Below are 23,146 nucleotides of genomic sequence, written 5' to 3'. Positions count from 1 at the left end.
GGCATTCCTTTTCAATCCACGACCCAGTTGACATCACAAAGAGGCATACCACTTTCCCCCCATGTCATTGAGAGTTTTGTTCCTGAATCTTTTGTACTCCTTCATGACATGCGACCAAATCTGTTAGCGTGTGGCCTCAAGATTTTCAAATTGGCTGTAGCCTGTCATCATCCCTGGAAAATGGAATGGATCTTTTGAGAAATGTAAGCTTTCTAGAAGGTCTATTTCTAAGTTGCTTTTGGGTGGTAGCAATTTCTTGATGACACGCACATTTATATAGAATGTCCACAAATGTCCAGTATTCAGCATGAGGTTAGCCTACTTTAAGGGAATAAAGCATAGCTTTACTCTGGTCAAAATGCTAAATAATCCCTGCCTTTCATAATAAATGCAGGTGAAGTCTACATGACTATCATTCAAGTTAAGGTGGAGGGGGCTGACATAAGATGAAGAAAGCCATCCTCCTCATATTGAATAAATATTTTGGCTTTGCTGTCTGCCTTTGGCAGTTTTGATATCTGGCATTTGTTAAGAGTTTTCCAGAAAGACATTTCATTGTTAAACTATGACAGTAGCCTTGGTTATCAGGAAAGAACACATGTGAATTCACAGAAATCTCATTTTACTGTCATGCTGGGAGAAGTTGTGCCTCCCAGTATAGCACCAAAGTAAACAACTGCTGGCAATCCATTGATTTTTAGCAATAATTTACTCACATTTTAAATAACCATTTTATGACTAAATTCTGGGACGGTTGAGGCACACCAGATTAATTTGTGTATAACCAGTGGAAATGGTTTAGATTTTGGAGTCAGGCCAATGCTGATATGTGTTAGTGGTGGGTACCTAGGAAAGCAAATTAACTTCTCTGCAGCTTAGTGTTCTCATCTGTAAAATGGAAAGGGAATGGAGAACCGTAGTACACTGGAGTGGCTGTTTTTGACTCTCCAGCATGCTTCTGGATCCCTTTTTCTTATTATAATAACATTCCTTCCCTTTGGAGAACACCTGCTCTCCATGTCACTGTGGTCCCCCATTCATGTTGACTGTGTGATGTGCCTGTGCCAGCCACATGGACCGTATTCAGCCAGACATAGTGCCTGGTCCAAGGTGTGGCCGTGTGATCCAAGCCCAACCGTTCAGAAACCTTCTGTGGAATCAGAGGTGAAAAACTTGCTCTCAGTTATCATGCGCTGTAAGAAAACAGGTCTGCATTTTTTTGGTCATTGTCCTTAGCAGTTGGTGAAGATGAAGGTTTACCTGTAGAAGAAAAGAATGAAGCTTAAAGCAAACAGAAACAGATATACGAGGTAGGTGAAGAGATGGTGTTGTTGGTGAGGGTTGAGATTAAGGTGAGGCAAGTAAGTTAAACATGTACCTTGCTTTCTTGAATTTTGCACATGCAGGCTTGGCACTTGCTTCCTGAAATTTTGCACCCTGGGCACATCACTGGCCTCACCCTGGTCCTGGCTCTGCTGATGACTGTCCTCACCTGGATTCCTCCAGAAGTTGATTTTGAGAGAAAGAATTTAGTGCAAGCTGTTTATTCGAAGATGATCCCAGGAGACATTTGTGAGAGAGTAGTGAGACAGAGAAAGGAAGGCAGTCAGTAAAGGGTTTTTGATCAAGCCACTCACCCCGGTGGGCTTCTGGAGCTTACTTTCATGGAGGGTGTCAGGAAACAGTGCAGAGTGTGTGTCTGGTGGCCGCAGATGAGAAGCTAATGCATGGATGCGCAATTTTCATTCAGTGACGGTGGAGGGCTGCCCGTGCAGCATTGCCTCTCCTGCACCTTTGGCTTGCTCTTTGTGGGCCATTGCAGGTGTCACAGTAAGCCTGAGGTGTGTGGATGTGATGAGAGGGACCTGGGTGGACACAGCAGCGCTGCCACCTTCTCATTTTCCTGTTCCCATGAGTTACCCACTGTCCTTACCAGCTGCAGGAACTAACATCCTTTTCCGCTCAAGTGAGATCATGTTGGGCTTCCAGTGTTTGCCACCTAAAGAGTCCTGACTAATCAGGAACTAATAATGATGGTCCTGGCAACTGGAGACCCATTGTCTCCCTCGTCCCACTAATAGCTAGTATGCTGGATGTTATTATCTCCGTTTTACAGATGATGAATCCGAGGCCTGGAGAGGACCCCTCCGCCACGCACAGCACATTTTATTTTCACATGTCCCTCTCAGATGCAGAAGTGACATTGAAACTGGCTTCTATCACAGGCACATCTGCTGGAAACCAGTGGGGTCAGGAGGAAAACGTCCATCAGTGTCCAATGACAGACATTTGGTTTTGGATGCAACAGGGCGTAGAGGAAAGGGTACAGGCTTCCAGATGGGGGAGGTCTGGCTCTGGGTCAGAGCATGCTTCTTCCAGTCACGGAAACTTGGACCATGTGGCTCCTGCAACCCTCCCTTTTGTCTTCTGAGGAAAAGTAATGATTATAATGGACTTCAGGTTCTTATGTGAGAATAAGGGGGCAAGCAATGTTCAGCCCTCAGCATGGTACCTGGTGTGTGGATGGCCTTTTTCTTTTTTTGTTTGTTTGTTTTTGTTTTTTTAATTTGGTAAGCCTTCATTGATGGAAAAAACAAAAAACAAAAACAAACAAACTGTAAGGAAAGTAGGGCCTAGAAGGAACACTCTCAACCTGATAAAAAGCGTTTACCAAAAACATACAAAAACATTTTATATGATGCTGAAAGATCAAATGCTTTTCCAAAGTAGAAACAAGGCAAAGATATGACTCTTGCCACACCTATACACATCAACAAATGTCCTAGCTATTACAATAAGAAAATAAATAAAATCATACAGATTTACTATGAATAAACAGAACTGTCTCTATTCTTAGACTCATGTTTTTTCTACATGGAAAATATCAAAGAAACTACAAAATGTCTACTAGAATGAAAATATGAGTATAGCAAGCTTGAAGAATACAAAGTCAATATACAAAACTATGTTTATGCTTTGGAATATTTTTATTAAGATAGCAATTCTCTACAAACTTATATACTTACAGATTTGATTTTGATTCTGTAATCAAAGTCACAGAAGATTTTTTATAGTTGTCAGTAATAGATTCTAAAATTTCTGTTGAAAGTAAAGGACCTAGAAGAGCTAAAACAATTTTGTAAAACAAGATCAAAGTTGTAGAGGTATATTACCCGATATCAAGATTTACTGTGAACCTACAATGATTAAGACAGTATGTTATTGATGAAAGAATAAACACAAATAATAATGGAATTTGAGAGTCCTACTAATCTATGACTGGGTGGCCTTTTTCAAATGCCTTCCATCTTCTTTTATTATTATTTTTTTTATGACCGAGTTTCGCTCTTGTTGCCCAGGCTAGAGTGCAATGGCACAATCTTGACTCACTGCCACCTCTACCTTCCCGGTTCAAGCAATTCTGCTGCCTCAGCCTCCCAGGTAACTGGGATTACAGGCATGCACCACCAGGCCTAGTTAATTTTGTATTTTTAGTAGAGATGGGGTTTCACCATGTTGGTCAGGCTGGTCTCAAACTCCTGACCTTAGGTGATCCACCAGCCTCGGCCTCCCAAAGTGCTGGGATTACAGGCATGAGCCACCATGCCTGGCTGCCTTCCATGTCTTCTTGAAGCCAGCATGGCTAGGATTTTACTTGGCTTGTGGGTTCTAGAAGGATCTGGGTATCCACATGGAGGAACATTCCAGGGAGAAGACCTGGGACTGAGGCCCTTCCTGTGTCTGGTGCTCCTAGTGTTGTCCTCACCATCTCTGCCATACAGCAGTGCCAGGCTGCTGATCTGCCATCCCTATGTGACTGAGATTCCCAAGAGGCTGGGACCTGGTCGTGCCCATCCACACTTAGCTTGGTGCCCAACATGCGGTAAAGGCTCAGTAAGTGCTGGTTTAGTGAGTGCTCGGGTGAGAGAGGGAAGAGGACAGCAAGTCTTGGTCTAGATAGCAGCCAGGGATGTGTGCAAAGCGTGAATTAGCTTGCCTGGTTACTGCCTCCCTCCCACTCGGGATATGCGCCAGTCCCTCCATGCCAGCCCACGAGGTCATGCAATCTGGCTTGTGCCTGTTTTTCTGACTCTGCTTTCTATCCCCTCTGTCTTCCTGCTCATTCTGCTCCAGTCCTTCAAGTCTCTTGACCATACTGGAGTTATTTCTAACTCAGAACCTTCACACTTGCTCTTCTCTCTACCTCAGTCACCTTTTCCCCAGGTGTTTGCAAGGCTCACTTATAGCATACAGGGCTCTGCTCAGGTGTCCACTCTGCGGCACCTTCCCAGAATGTCCACCCTCTTCGTCTCCACCTCAGCCTTCCATGTTTCCTTGCCCTTCTCTTCCCCTTTTCTTTATAGTACCTATAACTACCTGTGATTCTATTATGTGTTTATTCAGATGTCCTCTTGGTTATGGGTCTCATGCACCAGAACATAAGCTCTTTGGAGGCAGCAATGTTTCCTCTTGTTCCCTGTTTTATCCCCAGTTCCTGGTAAGCAGTATATATGCGCGTGCGCGCGCGCGCACATACACACACACACACGCGCGCACATATATGTACATATACACACCTGTCAGTTTATAGAGACACGTATATGTATATGCATATACATATTGACATATGTGCTGATATGGTTTGTCTCTGTGTCCCCACCCAAATCTCGTCTCGAATTGTAATCCCCACATGTCAAGCGAGGGGCCTGGTGGGAGGTGATTGGGTCATGGGGGCGGTTTCCCCCATGCTGTTCTCATGATAGTGAGTTCTCACGAGAGCTGATGGTTTTAAAGTGTGGCACTACCTTTCTCTTTCTCCTCCTGCCTTGTGAAGAAGGTGCCTGCCTGCCCTTTCCCTTTCGCCATGATTGTAAGTTTCCTGAGACCTCCCTGGCCAAACGGAACTGTGGGTCAATTAAACCTCTTTTCTTTATAAACTACTCAGTCTCAGGTAGTATCTTTATAGCAATGTGAGAACAGACTAATATATCCACCAAACAGTTCACATATATACACAGTGTCTAAGCAATATATACACATGTGCATATACATATACATATATACCTCTCTACGTGAAATATACAACCACTAAACAGTATATATGTACATATACATATAGATCCACCACAAAACATACAGTACACATATTCATACACATACATGTATATATGCACACACATATACACTCATATGTATGTGTATAAATATACATATATACATATACCACTAAAGTGGTCTGTGTGTACACACATGTGCACATATATGTATCTGTGATACAGATAACATATATGAATATTATAGAAATAAATAACTATAAATGAATGAAGAACTTAACAATTAACCAGTCAACAGATACGATTTTCACAAATGGCTTATATTGATTTACTCAGGGTTAGTACCCAGAGGTGAGTTTCTCCCACTCCTCTGCATGCAAATTCACTTCTCACAGACACTCCTCTTATTTCCACTCGCCCTCCTCCAGCCCCTACTCTCCACGCTCCATCGGCTCCTCTTGACCTGTTTGATGGCTGAGCCAGCAGGAGCGTCCAGGGTGAAGTGCTCCACTTTGAGTTAACTGTGTGGCCAGCAGGGCTTCTTTATTTCCGAGGGAAGGAGGAGGATACCTTTGGGAGGACTCTGAGGAGTGTGCTTCAAAAGTGTCTTCTTGGATTGGCACGTGGGCCTTCTGCTTGGAGAGCCGCAGGGTCAAGTGAAGTAAACATGGAGTTAATTAAAATTCATGGGATAGCTGGAGGCAGTCTGCACATAAAATGGCAGAAAGTGGCACAGTGTTATATGATAATAGCTCTTTATGCCCTTCGAAGGAAGATTCTGGATAAACTTGAGCAAGAGTTGCACAAATGATAATTCCAGACTCTATACTGCCTTATTATGCAATGATGATCATTTCCAGACCCAAGCATATTATTACTTGTCTCATTCCACATGAGAATGAGGAAAGCCTCATTCCAGGCTCTCGCAGCTGCATGTGAATTCAGAGTGTGGAAAAAAAAAGATTTGATTAATAGCAGACTAACCAACTTAGTGCTCAGACTGCAACAAATCCATTTGGGAATTAAGGAGGGATTCGATTTTAGATATATGTTTGTAAGTTTCAATGTTCAAAAGCATTTGGCTTATCAGGTTTTTTTCCCTTAGAAATGTATTCTTTTAGAATCTTTTTGATCTTTCAAGGTACTGGGTCTCCAAGATAATGGCAGCGTGCTGGAATGCACAGCAGGATACTGAGTTCAACAGTAAATGTTCACGGATCACTGCTCTGCCCTAGCCTTATTTTAGCTACCTGTGAGGATGTCGGAAAAAAATAAAAAATAAAAAATAAAAGCTGAACAAGGTTCCTGACACTGAAGAACTGACAGTTTCATAGAAGCAGCAGACCAACATACAAACAATAAATAAGCATGATGATTTACATTGATGATAGGTGCTCTGCAGAAAACATGTAGTGCAGTGACCTGGGAGGGTGGGACTGCTTCATTGGGGGTGAGGGCAACAGAGACAGCCTCTCTCAAAGGAGAAATTTGAGCTAAGATCCAACTGCTGAGAAGGAAATGGGCCACGTGGGGATCTGGGGAAAAGGTCATCACAGACCAAAAGAGCAGCAGATACAAAAGTCCTGAGGCAGCAACAGAGTTAGCAGTGGAGCATGTAGCAGCCTGGGTATCTCCAATGCCCGGCACTGTGTCTACCACAAGTGAGGACTCAGAATGTTTGGTTGCTCTTTGTAGTGAGCTGAATGAGTTAATTAGCTAAGAGCCTATTAGTTAAACAGTTTTGACTGCAAAGGTTGACAGAACCAAGTTGAAATTCTGGCCCAGCCACGTGACTCTGGTCAAGTTGCCTAACTTCTCTGAGCCTTGAGTTAGCTGCTATTCCTATGTAGGAATCATCTTTAGAATTCTTAACAATGATGCGTTTACTAGAAGCCTTCATTGTTCGTGCAGACATCTTCATGAAGGATGGAATCCATTTCTTTTTAATGAAATATTTATTCATTTCATATTAATTAGGTTGTGTTTGGCTTGAGGCATACTTTGGAGGAATGTGTCAGCTCCTGGGGATCACTTTATTAGGAGCTAAATTTTACAGGAAATGCAGACTCACTTGCAAATGCTTGCAGACATCGGCCAGAGCAGATGATCCATTACTGACCAGCTTGGTGGACCTCATTGCTCATCTGCACTTCTTAGCATCTTCTCATAATGACGTCTCCTTCCGTCCAGCAGCCAAGCGTTCTCAGGCCTTTGCCCATCTACAGAGTGTTTCCCAGCTCCCTTTACCCTGAGGGCACCAAGGGTGCCAGTGGCACAGCGCTGGTCCTGGGGTCCCTGTACCCTGCTTTGCTGTGAAGTTTCCTGACACTGTGATGTCCTCCAGTGTGTGTGAGCAGGGGCATTCACTTATTTTTATTTTTATTTTTTATTTTTATTATACTTTTTAAGTTCTAGGGTACCTGTGCACAACATGCAGGTTTGTTACGTATGTGTACATGTGCCATGTTGGTTTGCTGCATCCATTAACTCTTCATTTACATTAGGTATTTCTCCTAATGCTATCCCTCCCCGCTCTCTCCCCCACCCCACAACAGGCCCCGGTGTGTGATTGCAAGGACAGAAAACCAAACACGGCATTCACTTATTTTTAAAGCACACCATCACCTCTCTTTGTTCCCCTCCACCTGCCGCCAGAAAGAGCTCCCCACCCCCAAGCCAAATTCTCCACGTAGTTTGTTTATTCCCTTATTCATTCATTTATGATTGTATACTTAGGATCCTCTTTTAAGACAGCTCCCCAGTGCTCTCAGAACAAAAGTCGACAGTGTTAGTCTGCTCGAGCTGCCACAACAAAGGACTACAGAGTGGGGGGCACTGAACAACAAAACGCATTTTTCACAGTTCCAGAGGCTGAAGTCCGAGTCAAGGAATTGGCAGGGTTGGCTTCTTCCAAGGCCTCTTTCCTTGCCTTGCAGATGCCGTCTTCTCCCTGTATCCTCACATGGTCAGCCCTCTGTGTGTGTGTCTGTCCTGATCCCTCTTCTTACAAGACACAGTCATATTGGATTGGGGCCCACCCAAAGACCTCGTTTTACCTTAATTACCTCTTTAAAGCCTCCATGTCCAAATACAGCCACATCCTGAGGTGCTAGGGCTTAGGACTGCGGCATACAAACTTGGGGGACATACAGTTTAGCCCATGGCACCAACCCTTTAAACATGTCATTCAAGCCATCTGTCACCTACTCCATCACTCACCTCTGTCATCTCATCTCAGTGATGTCAGTTGTACAATGTTGCAGGTGAATACCAGCAAGCTTTGGTCAACACAGGCTGGAACTCACTGACAAGGGGCAGGAGGATACTGCTTCTCAGCTTCCCATGAGTGGGCCTGCTTTGCTGGAACACGGCTCGGACACTGTAGGGCTGTGCTTACCAAGGGGGTGTCCCATGGTGCAGTCTCTCTGTGTGCGCTGACTGAGGAAACGTATTTTGGAACCAAGTAACAAGCTGTTTGATCTTTGTGTGCTTACTCTTTAAGGGACTATGGAGAAATGCCAAATGCCAGTACTCGTGGCTACAGTGGCTCTCTAGGCTGGTAGGAAGTTGAATTCAGGTGCTGAATTCTGATACCGGCTGGCTCATTACCAAATGTTTTACTTGAGGTTCTCTAGTGAAACAGAACCGATGGGGTGTAACTATATATATATAAGTTATTGGAGTTTGATTGATTTCATTGATTATATGATTATGAAAGCTGCCAAATCCAAATCTTTAGGATAAACAGTCAGGCTGGAGACTCAGGAAGAAGCTGAGGCTACAGATCAAGTCTGAAGGGCATCTGCTGCAGAATCCCCTCTCATGGGAAGTCAGTCTTTTACTTCATTCGGGCCTTCAACGGATTGAGGAAGTCCACCCATCTTACAGAGGGCAATCCTGTCTTCAAAGTCCACCAGTTTAATATCAACCTCACCCCAAAACGCCTGCACAGACACATTCAGAATCATGTTTGACAAAAAAAATCTGGGCGCTATGGCGCCACCCAGTTGACACAGAAAACTATCCGTCACACCAGACAACCACGAACTCATTCCTGAAGCCCTTCTTGAGCCACTTTGCGCATCTCCACAATGGCGTGTGTTCCTCATAAGAGAGATGGATGCTGATCACACACCCGTGATGAGCAGCATACTCAGTGCTTACCATGGAGTCTTTATAACTGCCCATTAAGGCAAATACCACTCATCCCCACTGTACAGATGGGAAGTTGAGAAAACGACCAACGTGTGAACACGTGCCACGGCACGTCTCATCTCTCTGAACTTCCACAGAGGCTGTGCCCTCTCCTGGTAACCCCCTTCCTTCTCCCCCTCCCCATACCTCCGTCCTCATGAGACCAACCCTTGGTGACTATGCTAAGGTTCAAATGCTACCTTTTCCAGATTGCCTTTCCTAAATCCCACATCTGGTTTAGGATCCCCCTTCTGGGGTCCCTTAGCCCCATGTACTCACCTCTCCCTTGTGTTTTCTAAATAGTAATGACTCTTTCATTCATTCAGCCACAATTATCAGCTAGGTGCCTGCTGTGTGCCAGACGCTGAGGATGATACAGTGAACCTAAGAGAAAAATCCCTGTTGTCATGGGGTTCACAACTCAGTAGGGGAAGTGAACAATGTATGAACGAAGCAGGAAGCATGTCCTGTGATGGGAGTGCAGCAGAGAGGGAGGCTGGGGTGCTGGGGAGGGCTTTGCTCCTTCGCACAGGGAGGTCAGAGGTGGCTTAGCCGGTAACGTGACCTGTGAGCAGAGCCTGAAGAAGACAAGGGCCCAAGACCTGTGGATGCCTGAGAAGAGCATAGTGGGTGCAGGGAAGGAGCAGAAGTCGCCGTGAGAAGTAGGAGGGGAACTGGGACCGGGCCACTTAGGGCCTGGGGATCCACAGTGAAGGACTTTGGCTTTTACTCCTGCGTATTGTCTGATTATCCCATTATTCCTCGGGTTCCCAGGGGAGAGTGATATCCTCATGGCTGACATGGTACCAGGCCCATGGCATGTACTTAATATATGTTTATTGAGTGAAATATTCATCCAAATAAGTATTTTTCTTGAGACCAACTTTTGATCCCTCCAATGAGACCACCGTTGATCAGAGCCCACATGGGATTTATGTGCTGTGAAAAGTCATAATATCATTTGTGGTGGACTCAGCAGCAAGGAACGAAAAAACCTGCCTCATGGTGGCTTAAACAAAGAGGGGTTTATTTTTCCCACATAACAAGAAATCTGAAGGCAGGAGGCTCCATGAGAGCAGATTCAGCGTCTCTGAGACTTTCTTGGCCTCATGGTCACAAGGGGCTGCTGTTGTTCCAGACATTACATCTGTGTTCAAGGTAGGAAGGACAGGAAGAAAGCTGGAGAAGAGAAAAAGGTGAGACCGTCTGTAGTTATTCTCTTTTATGCAGAAAGCAGGACTTTCCCTAGAAACCTCTAGCAAACTAACATGTCCTTGGTTAGAACTGTGGCTGTTGCTGGCTGTAAGTGCGTATAGAACGGATCACATTGCTTTCTTGAAGTAAATGGTCCTGCTGTAAAGGACAAAAGGGCAGGTTGCATATTAAGTAGTAAAAAGCTTCATCTGCCAAAGATAGTCGTCTTTCAGTGAATTATTTGAGCAATAGTAGCCAGCTTGATCATCTCTTTAGTAATCATGTTTAATTCTGTTTTTCTTACCCCCCACCCACCCCAAATTGGTCATTTCCCAGAATCTTGTCCCTGCAAGCATAACCATAATCTTTTAATGTCACACTGTAGCAGTTTATTCATTCAACAGTTTTTGCTATGTGCTACTCAAGCTGGGGGATGGTAGAGGTGGGCAGCACAGAGAAGAACTAGCCCAGTGTCTGCCTCAAGTCCCATTGATGGGGTAGAGTCAGACCCACAGCTGCCCAGCAAGCAAGATGAGAAGAGGGCAGCCCAGGCTTGCTATGAAAGGATCCTTGAGACTTTGCACTCCATAGTCCTGGGTTTCCGGCACAGCTCTAGCCTCTCTGTTCTGTACTCGTCTGTCGGCCTGGAGCTTGGGTTGCCTGAGCTGCTAACCAGCGATTAGAGTCCTGACCATAAAGGATGCTGTGAAGACACCAAGCAAGGACTTTCTTGAAGATTCCAGTAAAATCCGCTGGGCACGGTGGCTCAAGCCTGTAATCCCAGCACTATGGGAGGCCGAGACAGGCGGATCATGAGGTCAGGAGATCGAGACCATCCTGGCTAATGTGGTGAAACTCCGTCTCTACTAAAAAAAAAAAAAAAAAAAAAAAACAAAACTAGCCGGGCGAGGGCGGGCGCCTGTAGTCTCAGCTACTGGGGAGGCTGAGGCAGGAGAATGGCGTAAACCCAGGAGGCAGAGCTTGCAGTGAGCTGAGATCCGGCCACTGCACCACAGCCTGGGCAACAGAGGAAGACTCCATCTCAAAAAAAAAAAAAAAATCATTCTCAACTCGGGCTGTACTTCAGCCTTCGCTGGGGCACATCTAAAAAAATGCAAAATCCCAGGGCCTCCCAGAGCTTTGGGTGTACTGCAGAATCAACATCGTCAGCGCCCCGAATATACTGTAAAGTCAGGACTGTGACCACTGCGTGCAGGTGCATTGCAGGTTCTCAGTACGCTCCAGTCGCCTTCTCCACTGACTCAGGATCCATTCCCAAATTTCTGATGCTCAGTGTGCTTGGCATGCCTTTCCTACAGCAAATCAGCTGAAATCCGTGCTAGCTAGCATTTATCTATCTGTCCCATTAAGTCGTAATTAATAATGATGACATCAGATCCTAATTGAATTAGACTAATGAGGAATGTTAATTGGGTGCTTGCCTTTCAGTAGCAGCTTGGGTGGCTTTGGCCAAATTGCTTGTTCTTACCTCATTAACTGTGATTTCCGATAGAAGAGGGCTCTGAGCAGCCCTGCCAAGGACCCCAAATTTGGGCGAGGTGCCACTCGAGACGTAGCTCTTCTATTTTGAAGTTGAAGGTTCCCAGGATCTGGATAGAGTCTGCCGTTGGTGACAAGTGTTCAGCTTCCTTCTAGAGCACCTGTTGTGAGCTCTGAGGCCAAAATGCAGCATCAGTTTCAGCAGATCCCTCAATCACATGATTGTCATGGGATTTGGGGCAGGGAGGTATGGAAGTCTCTCTTCCTACACTGTAAATATGGAGTCACTGAGGACCGCTGACCTGCTGTGGGCCATGTGGGACATAATAGACCAGTGTGTATGAAATTCAGCTGCTTTGAGGATTCAGACTTGGAGGTCAGGGCCAGGGAAGCATTGAGCCAATGGCAGGCAAGGAGTGAGGCATGAGAAGGCTTGCAGGGAGGGTATTCCAGGCAGAGTAAGTGAAATATGCTAATGCAGAAAGGTGACACTTTCACACGTGTGAGCCCCTGAACAGGAACTGAGTTGACATGGCCTCTGTCTTCAGGGTGCTTGGAGTCTGACTGCCAGATCATAACAGGGGTTTATAATACAGTATGTCAAGCCTTACAGTAGAAACAGGACTTATGGCAGCTTGGTGGGAAGGGCAGCACATACAGCTTTGAGGATTAAAGGGAAGGTTCCGGAAGATGTAATGTCTGGGCAGAGATGGAGCTAGCCAGTCTGGGAAGGCCAGATTGGGTGGCAGTAGGTCAGAGAAGGAGGTAACAAGGGCGGGAGAGGTTGGTACTAGAGAAAATCTACAAAGAAATTCTAAAGAGTTTGAGGTAGAGTGAAGGGTGTGTGTGTGTGTGTGGGAGAGAGCAAGCGAGAAATATGTTAGAGGGGACAAGGTCTTTGAATGCCAAGACCTTGACTTCGAACATTTTCTGAAGGCAAAAGAAGGTTCTTACAGGGTTTAAGTCTTTGATTTTTCAGACATTCTCACCAGGCAAAAGGACATCTGCAGAGACCAGAGCAGAGGTGGGGTGGCCAGTTTGGAAGCTATCAGTGAATTCTCCCTATTTCTGAAATTCCAAACATTAAACCTTAAAATACCAGAAATCACTCTAGTTACAGGGAACCCATGGAGAGAGGACACTTTGCCAGAGGCTCAGTGTTTGGGTCCAGGCATCAGTCCGCCCCTTACTCCACCAGCCTGTGTTTTCTGCTGCTTCACATGCTGTGGCTGGCTCTTGCCACTCTGTCCCATGGAGACCTGACTGTGGACCTGGGGGGGTGGCTCTGTAGACCCATTTCACAGTGGAGGAGACTGAGGACCACAGAGTGTTTGGCCAGGTTATTTAGCCACTGGTGGGTGGCAGTGGTGGACACTTATAGATTGTGATAGCTTCTTAAACCAGGTGGCTTAAAACAATGGAAATTTATTACCTTACAGTTTTGAAGGCCAGAAGTCTTGAATCCAGCTGTGGGCGGGGTAGTTTCCTTCTAGAGACTCTGAAGGTGGGTCTGTCCCATGCTGTCACCCAGCTTCTGGTGCTGCTGGCCAGCCTCGGCATTCCTTGGCTTGTAGATTTATCACTCCAGCCTCTGCATCCGTCCTCACGTAGCCTTCCCCCTGGATGTGTCTCCTCCCCTTCCCTTATAAGGACACTCGTCATTTAATTTGGGCCCATCCTAATCCAGGATGATCTCATCCTGAGATCCTTAACTGTTACATCTGCAAAGACCCTTATCCAAATAAGGGCACTGTCTTGGTCTGCCTGGGCTGCTGTCACACATGCCACAGACTGGGTGTCTGAAAGAACAGAGATTTATTTCTCCCCTTTCTAGAGGCTGCAAGTCCCAGATTAAGGCAGCAGCACGGTCAGATTCTGGAGTGGGCCCTTTTCCAGGCTGCAGGCTGCTAGCTTCACACCGTATTAGCACAGGGTGAACAGTAGGAGCTCTGATGAGCAGAATGAGGCTCAGAGACGGTGGGCGACTTGCCTGTGGTCACACAGCAAAGAGCTGGAATTTAAGCCCTGCTCAGAGTAGCCCCTGAGCTCAAACTCTCTGTGACTCTGACTCCCAGGAAGACCCTTGTCTCCACTCAGTGCATTAGATATAACTTGGCTCTTTTTTTCTTTTTTTCTTTTTTTTTTTTAAGTCTTTATCTCCTGGTCAGGTTAAGTTAGTTGTTGTTACCAACCCTTCTTGGTCAGTGAGGAAGCAAGTCCAGAGGGGCCAGGATTTGTGCACAGCCCCACTCATAGTCTGCAAGAGGGCTAAGCTCAGAGCCCAGCTCTCCTGACCCCTGGTCTAGCCCTCTTTGCTCTGTGTTCCTGAGAAACGGAATGCTTCTGAGGTGCCCTAGAGAGCATGTGGTCTTAGCCCTCAATTTACCGGGGAGGTCGCCAAGGTCCAGATGATTAATGGATCCCAGCCGCACTCAGGGCTCTGCATCAAGCTGGCCAAGACCCCTGATCCTTGGTCTCTCTTATTTGCAAATCAGAACTTCCAGACTGCATCCAATATCCTGTACCAACCGCCTGCTTTTGCTTGAATTGAAAAGTCAAACTTCCAAGCTCTATTGAAATCATTAGTTCTTCTTTGAAAGGCAGTTTTAATTTTGGAGAATCTCTTCGAGTTCCTAAAATGTCTCTGAGCTGAGGTGAGAGCCATCCCTTGAAACCCAGGAGCGCCATGGATGTCTTTATCTGAAGGGACGCGGCCCCCGGGGGCGCTGCGCAGACTCTCATCCCAGTCTAAGCTTTTCACAGTGATGCAGCCAGCTGACAGTCAGGCCCCGGCCCCGCAGAGGCAGTGCCCGCCGTCTCTTCTGAGAAGGCAAATGAGAAGTGAGAGAGATGACAAATTCTAATTAGTGGGATTATCCTCCCACGACATGTCTGGCTTCAGATGTGGGTCTCAGGGCCTGGTGCCCGGGCCTCCAGAAGTCCTTGCTTGGATTCCCACAAAGCCAGGACCCCTGAGGGTACATTTGTACATCATACCTTTGCCTCCTTGCATTTTATATTCTCACGTTCACTACTGGAAATGGGTGTTCCGTGGGCCTTCGACCTCATGCCGCAAATTGTATTCTGGAAAGAACATCTTTTTGCAGATTTCATGAAACATGCTATTTAATTGAGATGCAGTTGACATTTATCATCCCACAGTGCCGCCTGGCACTCCCACTTCCCGGTCCTGTTTAGTTTCACCCCAGTGGTGCCGAGTGGGTTTTGCTGACTCAGTTCAGACATATGCTGAGACTGAGGCCAAGAGAGGCAGCAAGAACCAAAGCCGGAGTCGGAATTCAGGCTTCTGCCATCGTACTGTATCTGCCTCGAATAGATTTGCAACGTGTCAGAGCTGAATGGGGTCCAGTTTTCAACAGAAGAGCGGCTGTGATGCCAGGAGAAAAGCCTGAACTCCTTCGCTGGGTCCTCAGGCCGACGGTGTTATTGCTGGTGTTTTCCAGCATGTCCCATTTCTCAGGGAGGCCGCGCTGTGGTTGAAAAGTGAGAGCTGGGGAAGCAGAGAACCCAGGTTGGAGTTGAGCCTTCAGAAAGCACTAAAACCTTTCTAGGCCTCACTTTCCTTTCTCTGTAAAGCAGGGATAGTAGTAGTCATTGTCCTTGATGGAACGGTGTCCCACTCCCTCCAAATTCAAGTCCTCTTGGAACCTCAGAATGTGGCCTTATTTGGCAGTGGCATCATTGTAAGTCTAATTAGTTAAGATGAAGTCATACTAGATTAGGGTAGACCCTAAGTCCACACTGACTGGTGTCCTTATAAGAAGATGAATGATGCAGAGATGTAGGGGAGGATGCCATGTGACAACGGAGGCTAGGACGGAAGTGCTGTAGCTGTAAGCCAAGGGTTGCTGGAGCACCAGCTGCTGCAGCTGTAAGTACCAGGGGTTGCTGGAGCTGCTCCACTCTGGAAGAGGCAAGGGAGGATCCCCCCAGGAGCCTTCAGAGGGGGCAGGGCCCTGCTTACACCTGGTTTTGGACTTCAGCCCTCAGAACTATGAGCCAATAAATTTCTGTTATTTAAGCCCCCCAGTTTGAGGTACTGTTATAGCAACCTGAGGAACCGACACAATCCCTCCTCGAGGTGTTGGAAAGATGAACTCACACAATCCTTGCTAACTGTCCAAGGAACCAATACTGTCCTTCCTTGGAAAGTAGCTTGGAAGCTAGTGTTGGGAAGACTAGCTCATACAATCCTTGTTAACTGTCCATGCTACATGGTGCATGTCAGCCCTGCTCACTTTTCCTGCCATGCTTGCTGTGTCTCCTCGGCTCCACGCCCTCCTTTACAGGGTTCCCTTTCCTTCGAAGCCTCTTCCTTCACCCTTACCGTCTTCCCATCCTTTAGAGCTTACCCCCCTGGTTTTGATCCTGCGGAGAGCCTTCTCTGACAGCTCCCATCCTCCCACCCTGCCCCCAACTGCCCCCAGGTAAGGCAGTCACTCAAAAGTCCAGGCCTTATGGATTTGAACCCCCACCCTGCCACTTGGTGGTTTGTTGAACTCTGAACAAGTTAGTTAGTACACTTGGGGCTACAGCTTCCTCATGCTTTATCCATAAGGTTCTTAGAGGGATTCAGTGAGATGATTAAGGAGATAATTTGCTCAGTGTCTGGCCTGCAGTAGAGTGTTCAATACAGGACCACTGTCATCATAGCTGTCCCCAGCTTCTCTTGTGCTCCCCCAGAACCCATGTGCCCGAGTTTGGGTTTCTCCAGAATCAGGCTCCAAGGCAAGGATTTGAGGACAGGGCATGGGAGAGGCAAAGAGAACACAGGGAAGGATAGGAAGGGAGACAGCCAGGAAAGGGTGTGCTGTCAAGCCTGTTACCCCACTGTGGGGCTGGGCAGACTTACAAACTCCGGGAGCCAGTATAAAACACCGGCTTCAGCCTCATCCCAGGTGACGGGCAAGGGAGAGGGGGTACTGATACTCCAGTTTCTAACAGTCGTGGATCGAGTGTTGTTCTGAGGGCATTAATTCCCTGGCTTGGCTGGTCTGCTGCATGGGCAGCAAAGTGGGCCCTACTGTCAAAAGAGAGTCCTCAGGGAGAGAAATGCAGGACTGGTGGATGGAAGTCAGGCAGGTGGGTGCAGAAGTAGGAAAGGTGAGGAGATTTCAGGTGGGCACAGACAGAGTCTGCAACACTTGTGCATGCCACACATCTCAGGGTTATAGTCACTGGTGCTTTTTGCTTTTATCTATTTTCCTCATGGGCTGTGAGCCTCTTGAGGGCAGGCCTGCTTCTTCCATCTTCTGTGTTTGCATCTCCTCTTTCAGCACTTAGTACCTGGCCAGTGCTCATGTAAATATTTAATAAACCGATGAATCTGGTCCAACTCCTCCATTTTGCAGATGCAGAGAGGTTGTGGCTCACTTAACAGAGCCGCTCCGCTAGCAGATTTTAAGAACAGGGACGTGAATCCAGAAGTAAAAATGCAGTGCGGGGTGGCTTTTCTCCTTTGTCTTCCTTTTCTATTGTTGGCCTGAATGTTCTCCCCTTTGGCTGTTACTCAGGTATGCATCGTGCAGAAGCGAGACACTAAGAAAATGTATGCAATGAAGTACATGAACAAGCAGAAGTGCATCGAGAGGGATGAGGTTCGGAATGTCTTCCGGGAGCTGCAGATCATGCAAGGGCTGGAGCACCCCTTCCTGGTCAATCTATGGTGAGTGTGGCTCTATCCAGGGCTCCTATGGGGAGCCAAATGCAAATTTGAAGGACTTTTCTGCATGGTAAAGAGAAAGGGATGAAATGTTCTGGGTTCAGTTATTCTTAACTATTTTGTAGAATACGTTTTCTGATGAAGTCTATAGGCGTATGTTTCATTTTCATTTTAATTCTGTCCTCTTATCTGATGAATCGGAGTGGAAAATAAATGGAGAAAGGTTTTGTGTATTTGAGAAGATATGTGGAACGTTATAAGAGAATGCCAAGGATAGGCTACTAAAGGGAGTGGGGAGCTCAGTGTTTCAGAAAGTCACAGCTGTAGAGCTGATGGCAGGAAGGGCCACTGGGAACCAGTATTCTACTTCAGTACAGATGGCTGCCCATCATGGAAGTACCAAATTCGGAATTCTCAATCCAGCCCCCAAAACCTGCCATGACCCATGTTTCAGAACTTTCACTCCAGCCCATCCTTGGCTATTATCTTCACTTTAAATTTGCATCCTAGAAACACAGCCTGTTGGTGGTTCCCTGCCTCTGTGCTTTTGCGTGTGAAACCTCTTCCTAAAACACTCACGTCCCTGTCTCCAGCGTCCCCTAACCAACACTTGTGCGTTCCTGGCACCCAGCTTAGGAAACCCTTAGGTTCCTAAGAGCCCTTGAAGACCCACAGGCCAGCTGAGTGCCCCTTACGACCTGTCTTGTCCTGTGTTTGACCTAACACCATCTTTATCACAGTGAACCCAGATTATTGCATTACTTATCTGTCCTCACACAGAAATTGCTTGTTTCTGGGAGTCTAACACAGTATCTGACACATTGGAGGGACTTAGCAAGTGTTTCCTAAGCTGGGTTGTGTTGAAGGGGAGAGAGAGAACAGGCTGCTTTAGGAAACGAATTCTGACCATTTCATTCAGCGGCTCAGTTGACCCACTGACCTTAAGAGCTGGGACGGCCACCCTGGAGGGGTGAGTCTAGCTTTGCACGTACTTTACCACCACTGATTTTGGTTGCTCTGCACACTTAGAAGCACTTTGAACATTGAATGATAGCAGAACAAAGAGGAACACAGATTGTCCCATTTGAGAAAATCAAGGTGTGAGTGCCAGGTGCCACAGACGTGGGCACTGCCATGGAGAAAACCCAAACCAAATCTTGTCTGCCAGAGTCTCAGTATCCACTCAGAGTTCCTTGTGTTCTACACAGTGATCTAAACACTTTGATTGTTTGGGATAAATAAACCCCTTTGTGTTTTGATTGCTATGCAAGGGAATTTTCTAAAGTGAATCTTTAATCCAAACAGCAACATATGTTCCTGGCAAAATATAGAGAATAAAATACATAAGAAAACAATAATTACCCAGCATCTCTTCAGGTTCAGATTAAAATTTCATGTGTAATTATTTTTATACTCCTTTTCTTGTATTTTTTCATATAAATGACATATAACTGTATGTGTTATTGATATATAAACATTCAGATAAATTTTGAATTTTTTTTTCTGAATTAATATCTGGCAGGAGCACTATCTCCTTATTACTGCAAACTTTTTGTAAATCATTTTTAATGGCTACATAATATTCCACTAAGGAAAAGCACAATAAACCATCTCATCAAACCTTCATTCTGTCACGTAGGTTACTTGGGCTGTTTCTAATTATTTTGCCAATGTAAATACTTCTGAGAGGAATCTCTCTGAACCTGAAGTTTTTCAGGTGGGACACCTTTAGGTGGACTAAGAAAATCAGATGCCTAGTGGAGCTTGTATGATGTGTGTTAAAGGAGAGGAATGTGTTGGAGCAGCCTTTTCTTAGGCACCATTTTTTTTTTTTTGAGATGAAGTTTCACTTTTGTCACCCAGGCTGGAGTGCAATCGTGCAATCTCAGCTCACTGCAATCTCTGCCTCCAAGGTTTAAGTGATTCTCCTGCCTCAGACTCCAAAGTAGCTGGGATTACAAGCTCCTGCCACCACACCTGGCTAATTTTTATATTCTTAGTAGAGACAGGATTTCACCACATTGGCCAGGCTGGTCTTGAACTCCTGACCTCAGGTGATCTGCCCACCTCAGTCTCCCAAATTACTGGGATTACAGGCATAAGCCACTGCACCCAGTCTTAGGCACCATTTCTTGATCCTCTGTTCATGGTCTAGCAACAGATGCCCTTTGGTTACATGACAGGGCTGGGTATATAAGAAAATTATCTGCAAATGTCAGCCTTTGGTGGCTTTGTATTTTATTTCCATCATAAGCAAGAAAGGGGTGAGCCTACTGCTTGACTTTGGAGTCACCCCTCAGACTCTGGGCCTCAGCTTCCTCACTTGTCATAATTACGTAATAATGCCTTATTTACCACTAGGACTGTTTTGAGAATTAACTGAAAAGAAGACATGAAAGTATATTTTCTTTAAGTAAAACTATTGTTCACTGTAAGAGGTTATATATGTGTGTATGTGTATTAGTTCACTCTCCTACTGCTATAAAGAACTGCCCAAACTAGGTAATTTATAAAGGAAAGTTTAATTGACTCACAGTTTCACATGACTGGGGAGGCCTCGGGAAACTTACAGTCAGGGCAGAAGGCAAAGGAGAAGCAGGCACCTTCTTCACAGGACAGCAGGATGGAGTGAGTGCCAGTGGGGAAAATGCCAGACACTTGTAAAACTATCAGATCTTGTGTGAACTCAGTATCACCAGAACAGCATGGGGGAAACCACCCTCGTGATTTAATTACCTTCCACCAGGTCCCTCCCATGACATGTGGGCATTATAGGGATTACAGTTCAAGATGAGACTTGGGTGAGGACACAGCCAAACCATATCATTCTGCCCCTGGTTGCTCTCAGATTTCATGTCCTCACATTTCAAAACACAATCAAACCTTCCCAACAGTCCCCCAAAGTCTTAACTTATTCCAGCCTTAACCCAAAAGTCCAAGTGCAAAGTCTCATCGGAGACAAGACAAGTCCCTTCCACCTGTGAGCCTGTAAAATAAAAAGCAAGTTAGTTACTTCCTAGATACAATGAGGGTACAGGAATTAGGTAAATATACCCATTCCAAATGGGAGAAATTGGCCAAAACAAGGGGGCTACAGGCCCCACACAAGTCCAAAATCCAATAGGGAGTCATTCCAAAATGATCTCCTTTGACTTTATGCCTAACATCCAGGTCACGATGATGCAAGAGTTGGGCTCCCCAGGGCTTGGGCAGCTCTGCCTCTGTGGCTTTGCAGGGTACGGCCTCCTTCCCAGCTGCTTTCACAGATGGCATTGAGTATCTGTGATTTTTCCAGGTGCATGGTGCAAGTTGTCAGTGTATCTGTCATTCTGGAGTCTGGAGGACAGTGGCTGTCTTCTCACAACGCCACTAGGCAGTGTCCCAGTGGGGACTCTATGTGGAGGCTCTGCTCCCTCATATCCCTCCTGCACTGCCCTAGCAGTGGTTCTCCATGAGGGCTCTGCCCCTGCAGCAGACTTCTGCTTGGACATCCAGGTGTTTCTGTACATCCTGTGAAATCTAGGCAGACGTTCACAAACCTCAATTCTTGATTTCTATGCATCTGTAGGCCCAACACGACATGTAAGCCACCAAGGTTTGCGGCTTGCACCCTCTGAAGCAACAGCCTGAGCTGAACTTTGGCCTTTTATAGCTACAGCTGGGACACAGGGCACCAACTTTCAAGACTGCACAAAAAGTAAGGCCCTGGTCCTGGCCCATGAAACCATTTTTCCCTTCTAGGCCTCTGGGCCTGTGATGGGAGGGGCTGCTGTGAAGGTTTCTGACATGTCCTGGAGACATTTTCCCCATTGTCTTGGTGATCAGCATTTGTCTCCTCATTACTTATGCAAATTTCTACAGCCAGCTTGAATTTCTTCCCAGAAAATGGGTTTTTCTTTTCTATCACGTTGTCAGTCTGCAAATTTTCCAAACATTTATGCTCTGCATCCTCTTGAACATTTTGCTGTTTAGAAATTTCTTCCACCAGATACCCTAAATCATCTCTCCCAAGTTCAAAGTTCCACAGATCTCTAGGGCAGGGGCAACATGCTGACAGTCTCTTTGCTAAAGCATAGCAAGAGTGACCTTTACTCCAGTTCCCAGCAGGTCCCTCATCTCCATCTAAGACTACCTCAGCCTGGACTTAATTGCCCATAACACTATCAGCATTTTGGAGAAAACCAACAAGTCTCTAGGAGTTTCCAACTTTCCCACATCTTTCTGTCTTCTTCTGAGCTCTCCAATCTGTTGCAACCTCTGCCTGTTACCCAGTTACAAAGTTGCTTCCACATTTTTGGGTGTCCGTATAGCAGCGCCCTACTACCTTGGTACCAATGTACTGTATTCATCAATTCTCTAATGCTGCTGTGAAGAAATATCTGAGACTGAATAATTTATAAAGAAAAGAGGTTTAACTGATAGTTCTGTATTGCTGGGGAAGCCTCAGGAAACTTATAATCATGGCAGAAGGCAAAGAAGAAGCAGGCACCTTCTTCACAGGGCAGCAGGATGGAGTGAGTGCCAGTGGGGAAAATGCCAGATGCTGATAAAACCATCAGGTCTTATGAGAGCTCACTCACTCACTATGACAAGAACAGCATGGGGGAAGTTGCCCCATGATTCAAATACATTTCACTGGGTTCCTCCCATGATGCATGGGGATTGTGGGGATTATAATTCAAGATGAGATTTGGGTGGGGACACAGCCAAACCATATCAGCCATATCAGATAAATAGGTGTATCTATCACTTATTTATATAGTTTCCACCTATTATCGTATATACATGCCTATATGTATGATGCATAGATGATAGATAAGTACATAGATGATAGACAAACGATAGATGGATATATTAGATAGATGATAGATAAATGATAGGCTAGATTAACAGATGATAGAGATAATAGATGATAAATAAATGAATAGATGATAGATAAATAGATAGATGATGGATAGGTAGATTGATAGACAATGGCCCTTCAAGCTACAAGTTAAAAGGAGAAAGGTCACCAGATCATTGGTCAGTGCTCAGAACTTTGCACACAACAGGGGTCAGGATTTATTTTGTCATGAAGGAGAAAAACCTAAACTTGCGTAAGCACAAAAGGGAATTGGCTTTCATAACTAAAACGTTTAGACTGAGAGCTGATGTTGGTCTTGCACTGCCTTCTTTTGCTTTCCCCTGTGTTAGCTTTATTTTCAGAGCCACGAGTCACGCTGAGTCCTGGCAAGTCCCATTTCTCCTGCCAGCTGAACAGCCGCAGCAGAGGCTGAGGCTTGTGGGCAGTGACAGACCTGGCTTGGGTCACACGCCCATTCCTGACACAGCAGAGGACGGTGCAGGAGGTTTGTCCCATTGAGTCTCATGGACCGGTAGTGAGGGAAGGGGCTCTCCAGAGGGAAATTCAGAGCTGTTTCCAGAAGAAAACAAGTAGAGTCTGTGTGGCTCCCGGACTGGTGCCTGCTACCCACATGCGAGTGTCCGTATCCAGGAGACTCCATATCAGCCCTGCTCATTT

At 45.9% G+C, this 23,146-nt stretch overlaps 1 protein-coding gene across 3 annotated transcripts in view; it reads left to right on the top strand.

The window, feature by feature from the left end:
- STK32B (serine/threonine kinase 32B) overlaps positions 1 to 23,146 on the top strand; it is a 440,152-nt gene that overhangs the window by 103,699 nt on the left and 313,307 nt on the right. For all 3 annotated transcript variants that reach the window (XM_025385064.1, XM_025385063.1, XM_025385065.1), the window contains exon 3: positions 17,477 to 17,628. In XM_025385064.1, the coding sequence (XP_025240849.1) occupies positions 17,477 to 17,628 (152 nt within the window). The remainder of the gene's footprint in view (positions 1 to 17,476; positions 17,629 to 23,146) is intronic.

Source organism: Theropithecus gelada, chromosome 5, assembly GCF_003255815.1.
Source record: "Theropithecus gelada isolate Dixy chromosome 5, Tgel_1.0, whole genome shotgun sequence".
Classification (NCBI taxonomy): Eukaryota; Metazoa; Chordata; class Mammalia; order Primates; family Cercopithecidae; genus Theropithecus; species Theropithecus gelada.
This window is presented reverse-complemented; position numbering and strand designations above follow the sequence as displayed.